General features: G+C 36.3%; 1 protein-coding gene across 1 annotated transcript in view; it reads left to right on the top strand.

Annotated features, from left to right (window-relative positions):
• LOC107750449 (proteasome-associated protein ECM29 homolog) overlaps positions 1-4,600 on the top strand; it is a gene marked incomplete at its 3' end in the record, with an annotated part of 10,895 nt that extends 6,295 nt beyond the window's left edge. The window contains exons 9-19 of the mRNA XM_016565819.1: positions 2,360-2,410; positions 2,493-2,571; positions 2,674-2,793; positions 2,933-3,018; positions 3,194-3,269; positions 3,373-3,422; positions 3,596-3,662; positions 3,756-3,878; positions 4,059-4,162; positions 4,254-4,377; positions 4,520-4,600. Of these exons, the coding sequence (XP_016421305.1) occupies positions 2,360-2,410; positions 2,493-2,571; positions 2,674-2,793; positions 2,933-3,018; positions 3,194-3,269; positions 3,373-3,422; positions 3,596-3,662; positions 3,756-3,878; positions 4,059-4,162; positions 4,254-4,377; positions 4,520-4,600 (961 nt within the window). The remainder of the gene's footprint in view (positions 1-2,359; positions 2,411-2,492; positions 2,572-2,673; positions 2,794-2,932; positions 3,019-3,193; positions 3,270-3,372; positions 3,423-3,595; positions 3,663-3,755; positions 3,879-4,058; positions 4,163-4,253; positions 4,378-4,519) is intronic.
• Positions 4,601-6,465: the final 1,865 nt, after the last annotated feature.

Raw genomic sequence — 6,465 nt, 5'->3', positions numbered from 1 at the left:
TGATTAGTAATATGCATTGCTAAGAACTTCATTTGGACAACTTTAAAGGCGATTTTCTCAATATTTAGATTTTTGTGCACCCTCATATTCCAGATTTTCAAATAGCTGTATCTCGACCAAATATTGTTATTGTGGAAAGCTTATTTATTCAGCTTTCAGATGATGTATAAATCTAAATTTCGAAAAATTGACCCTTATGACTGGTTTTGTGGTCCAGGGTCACAATTTTCATTTTTGCTTAGACTCTCCCTTTAAATATTCAGTAAACATGCAGCATTTGTCAAATGTGAATCAGTCCAGCCAGTGAAAACTATCCCAAGTGCTTTGAATTCACAAAACTAATTGAAGTTGTTTTGTTTCCCAGCAGGATGAGTTGGTGCTCCCGGTTAGATCTAAGAAGTCTTCCTTTAGTGGCCTTTGGTGCGTCGTGCCTGGCTTGGTGATCTTCCTGTCAGGCTTGATCCTGGCATCTGTATGCCTGTACCGCTACTACTTCAGCCCCCAGGTGAGACGCTAGACGTCAATGGATCTGTTAATCATCTTTTATTCACAAACAAGCTTATTAAAGCTCATTGCCATAGCGATCACCATAGCAACACCTTGCTGGATCTTTTACTCACTAAACAAGTTCAAGTGCCCTCTTTTGAAGCCCTCTGCTTTCTTTCCCCAGATCCCAGAGGACAGTTTGTTCCACTGTCGGGTGATGTACGAGGACCCCCTGTTCGCCCCATTACTCGGAAGGCAGGAGCTAGAGGAGAACGTCGGTATCTACCTGGATGACAACTATGAGCAGATCAGCGTGCCTGTGCCAGACTTTGGAAGCAGTGACCCAGCTGACATCATTCACGACTTTCACAGGGTGAGGATCTTTCCTAGAAGCACTTGAAGTGAAGTTCTGAACATTTAGCTCTTGTACAGTTTCTTCTAGTTCTCTGGCTGCACAAAAGCTGGTGTTAGTCATCACGGCTCCCCCAGATGGACTGTGAACCATTTCTAAGGAAACCTTTTGTCTGCTGAAATCATTGTTTAATATTCAGCGCAATGTGCCAGGCACAGGAGTACATGTTTCTGTGAAAGCCACATTTCCAAGTTCTCCAGACGCTGTAAATCCATGAGAATTTTGTTCTTCCAGCTCCATTTAATTGACCAAAAGTGCATTAGAAACAGTAATATTGTGAAATATTATTACAATTTATAATGACAGTTTTCTATTTTTATCTATTGAAAAATGTAATTTGTTCCTGTGATGTAAAGCTGAATTTTCATCATCATTACTCCTGTCTTCAGTGTCACATGATCCTTCAGAAATCATTCTAATATGCTGATTTGCTGCTCAAGAAACATTTCTTATTATTATCATCAATAGTGAAAACATGTGCTACTTAATATTGTTTTGTGGAAAATGTGATACATTTTTTTTTCTGGATTCTTTAATGATTAGAAAGTTCAAAATAGCAGCATTTATTTGAAATAGAACTTTTGCATTGTTTCAAAAATAATATTGAAGTAAAACAAATTGAATAAAAGCAATCATTTCTTAAAAAAAACTTTTGAATTGTAGTATATGCATATTTATATATTTATATATACAGGTATATATATATTTTTTAAATATCTGTTGTTATTGCAAATATGTCAGTACTGAACAGTATTGATGTAGTCTGTCTCTTCTCTCTCTAGTCTAATGCACCTGCTGATCCCTACACTGTATCATATGAAATATCCATCAGAGCCATCTAAAGCTTCCCCATTTGTCCTGACGGAGAGACCCAAAACTGTACAACTGCTCTTAGAGTTCATGCTTGATGTTCTTCTGATGCCTTATGGGTATGTCAAGTAGATGTGTACAATAGGTTGTAGTTGGTAATGGTAATGCTGTAATCTCATTAACTCTGTCTCTCAAATTATATCAAGGTTTGTGTTAAATGAGCCTCCAAGTCGTCCGGCCCCTTCGTCTCCACAAGGGGGATCTGGAACAGGAGCCGCGGCAGCACAAGGTCTCCCTCAGCCTCCTCCAGGAATGAGTGTTTATGCGGTTAAAAGAGTCATTGGAGAAGCTCAGTGGAGCCCAGAGCAACTGGAACAGGTGAGGTTGCTAAGAAAATGTGTTGGAGGATATTTGCTGTTTTTAATGGGAGATGTTTCGCCTCAGTTCCATCTACACCAATAATTGTTTAGAGAATGAATGAATTGGAATAACCGCTTTACTCTTTCTGTGTTGATTCTTTCTGACTCTTCACTGAGTAACCGCTACATCATTGTGTTTGCAGTGTAAACTGGGAATTGTGAAGTTCATAGAGGCAGAGCAGGTGCCTGAGGTTGAAACAGTCATTCACTTAGTTGTGGCTTCAAGTGACACCAGGCACAGTGTCGCCACAGCAGCTGATCTGGAACTCAAAAGCAAGCAGAGGTGAGGCTCTCTGTGATGATGTCAAATTAAACCACGAGGTCTTTATTTTGAAACTCATCTCTTGTCGTGTTTTGTACTGCAGCATTATTGACTGGAACAATCCACTCATTATCAACAAAATGTATAAAGTTTACCTGGGTGATATTCCACTCAAAACTAAAGTAAGTATATGCATTACACATGGTCGGTCTAATACCGTTATTACTATCATATTCAGTGACATACACTACATAAGGTGTGTGTGTGTTTGTGTTTTTACTCAGGGTGCCACAGTGAAACAGGAACTGAAGCATGAGCCCGTCAGCACCAGAGTCAAGATGAAGATTCTGCCTCATCTTCTCCGCTCCAGACTGGCTGCTGAGTGCTTTCCTGCTAATATACAGGTCAGAAAGAGAATGTTTGACAGAAAGAAAGTGAATGCAGCTGAGATGCATGTTGAAAGAGAGACAAACAGAGGCAGGCAAGCAGTAAGCCAGAACTTGTTCAAAGGATCATCGTAACGGTGATTGTCTCTTTGTTTAGGTTGTTTATGATGGACTTTTTGGAGCAAACACCAACAACAAACTCCTGTCCCTCACTCTGCAGTTTGTACATCATATCTGTATGGTGTAAGTGTCAATGATCACTAGCAAATCACATGGAAAATCACATGATTTACTACAATACAAAACATTTTTGATAGCTTCCAATGTTGTAGCCATGTATGAATCCAGTAGTTTATTTTGTGTGCATTTGCATCAGATGGTCTGTCTGAGGTAATAATAATTGTGTTTTAATCTGAAGGTGCCCTGATAGCAACAAACCTTTGGGTTTGATGCTGCTGAATGGACTTACCAAGCTTATTAATGAATATAAAGAGGTATAAACCCATGCTAAACAATCTAGGATTTAGTTGTAAGTCAAATTTAGTGTTTTTCAGAAGTATCTGTCAAAGTGACATTAATGTATTATTTTATTATAAGGACCCCAAACTACTATGTATGGCCTACTCTGCTGTTGGAAAACTTTCAAGGTAATATAAACCTTTTATAACAAGCTAAAATAATATATCTGAGCAAACAATATATTTTATTATTTATTATTTTTTTTATTATTCATTTAAATGTTATTTTATATAACTAAAAATTCATATGAATTAAGATGTGTAAAATGTGTATATTCCTTTTTTCCTCTTTGCTATAATAGTCGAATGCCTCAGCTTTTCACAAAAGACATTGCATTGGTACAGCAGTTTTTTGAGTCCATGTGCAAGGTTTGTTTAATATTCATTTTGTACGGTAGTTATCCAGTTATTACTGCATGACCTGTTGTAAAATCTTAACCTAGTTTCTCTCAATGAAAACAGGAGGATGCTGATGTACGATTGGCCATACAGGAGGCCTTGTCAATGATGGTGGGAGCGTATGTAAATCTTCAAGGGGCGCTTCTGAACCTAATGGACGCACTTGTGGCTGCATATATCACAAAGGTTTGCTATTATTATTGCAAGCATCTAGAAAGAATAAACGTCTCAACGTTAAATATGAAATTACACGCTTAGACTCAAAGTTGGGTTAAATACCTTGTTGTATCATTAAGTTTAAGATTAAATATAAAGTAAAAGTAATTTACAGTGTGTAATGTTTTGTTGCTTATGGTTTTGTGTTAGCCGGAGGTACAGGTGCGTCAGATAGCGATGAAATTTGCCATCACAGTGTTTGCTCCTGATCACGTAGCCTCTAGATATCTCTTACTGCTGGCTGCAGGAGATCCGTGAGTATATACTTACACTTCCTGGAGTTCTTTCAAGTTTTCAATTAAGCGTTGTCATGAAAGGTGTACATCATATGGCCTGTGTTTTTAGTCGTGAGGAGGTGTCTGGGGAGGCTCGGCGAACCCTTCGGTCTCTCCCCTCTACGAAGACAGAGAAAGAGGGATCAAGGCCCATGCCGTCATTCCCTGAGATGGTCAGCTACATCCAGGAAAAGGTGGGGTGTTTCAATTTGTTATTACTGAATTATAACTGATGTGTCAGGACCCAAAATGGGTCTCAGGGCTGTTCTGATGCTAAATGCAAATAATAAAATGCAAGTAATATAGAGGCTGACCCTTTGTTATTTTGTGTCATAGGCTGCACAGAGATTGAAGACTCCTGCCAAATACATTGTTGGTACTTCCACTTTGCCTTTTAATCCTGCCACATTTGGAGAGGTAAATTAACAGTCTTTAGACTTAAAGGGATAGTTCATTCAAAAATGAACATTTTGTCATTTACTCACCCTCCACTTGTTCCAAACTTGTATGAGTTTCTTTCTTCTGCTAAACACAAAAGAAACTTTTAAAGAATGTTTATAACCAAACAGTTGACGGTAGCCATTGACTTCCGTAGTATTTTTTTTCATACTATTGAAGTTAGGGGTAATGAAATATTGTTAATATCGTGTTAATTAGGGGTGTTGCAATATACAATATTGGCGATATTTAAAAATGAATAGTACACATAGGACAATATGACATAATAATCCAGCGTCAGCACCATTATGGAGCGCTAAACTCTCACATGTAATTTTGTTTCATTCAAACTCGACGCAGGAGGGTGCCCTCGCTCAGATAGTCCACAAGCGAGACTCATAGGAGTAAAAGAACTTATGACATTCCGGGGAATCCTTGTAGGCATCCAGCTATCGCTGTAGATGAGTAAAATGCAGAAAGAAATGTTTTATCTCAGGGCTCCAGACTAACATTTGAGAGCAGTGGCACCAGCGCCACTAAGTTCTACAGATGGTGGCGCCAGGAGCAGATTTGGTAGCGCTGGGGGTGGTGTGTGGGAGTATTAAAATATAGATCATTTAATAATAAAATTATTATTGTTTTGCAAGTGCAATTACTAATAATATTTCATGTTCATTTCTTGTTTATTTTTCTTTTGTTTATTGTTTATTCAGATTTGACAGTAAAGCACAAAGCTTGAGTTAAGATGCATACAAAATGTACTTTTATTAACAACAGTAACAAGTGCAAAATCTAATTTTTATATAGAAAATTTATATATTCCACTCTTAATAAATGTACCATTATTCTTCTAGTATATGGAACTGACCAACTTCAGTGATTATGTGTGATTTAGTAGCAAATTGAAGAAAAGTTTTTTTTCAAGGCACTTTGTGACTTTTCTTACTTCATACACAAAGTGTAAAATTCTGACAATCTGATTTCTTGATGATTTGATATTTTATAATAGTGATTTTATAATTACAAAACAATATAGAGAAAAAGTATAAATTAATGACTAACAAGCCAATAAGTGCTCCTCTGCTGCTGTCTACTGGTTATAATTGTGTTTTGATGTATTTTTTAAATTTTACTTAAGTGTTTGTCTACCACAAAGTAGGGCTGGGTATCGTTTCTGATATCCCGATTCGATTCGCAAGCTCTCGATTCGATTCTCAAATTTTTTTTATTACATTCAGTGAATATAGTTGTAATACAAATGCTATTGATATTTCTAAAAAAATTAACAGTAAACGTCAGTTTACAAATGGTGAATTAATAAAAAGAAATTAAGAACCACATGCCTGTATTTTAAACCTATTCTTTTTTTTTTTTAAAAAATGAACAGTAAACATCAGTTTACAAATGGTGAATTAATAAAAAGAAATTAAGCCACATGCCTGTATTTTAAACCTATACTTTTTTTTGTATGGGTCCTTTTTTTAAACAATAATAGGGCCCTATAAAATGTTCTTAATTTTTCTGGTAATCAGATAAAGGCATAAAATATTAATTTAATTTATCCTAATCAAATGAAAATTAAACCCTTTTATTTTTGGGCAAGCAAAGTGCTGCACAACAGAGGTTTACTGTTAAAATTAAAAATAAAACAGATGTGATTATTTCTTTAAAAATAAAGATGTATTAATATTTATTAGCAGTAGTAGCATTGATTCTTAAGACTGCTAAATAGTAATATATTCTGACAGTTTCTTAACGTTAAACTAAACTTTTATTTTGACGGGTTGTCGTGAAGAACATGCAGCTGCTGTGTATGTGATATGACGGTAGTTTTCTCAAATGAA

The sequence above is a fragment of the Sinocyclocheilus rhinocerous genome, unplaced genomic scaffold, assembly GCF_001515625.1.
Source record: "Sinocyclocheilus rhinocerous isolate Xijiao unplaced genomic scaffold, SAMN03320098_v1.1 scaffold1, whole genome shotgun sequence".
NCBI classification, from domain to species: domain Eukaryota; kingdom Metazoa; phylum Chordata; class Actinopteri; order Cypriniformes; family Cyprinidae; genus Sinocyclocheilus; species Sinocyclocheilus rhinocerous.
Note: the sequence above shows the minus strand (reverse complement) of the source record. Positions and strands in the feature narration are given on the sequence as shown.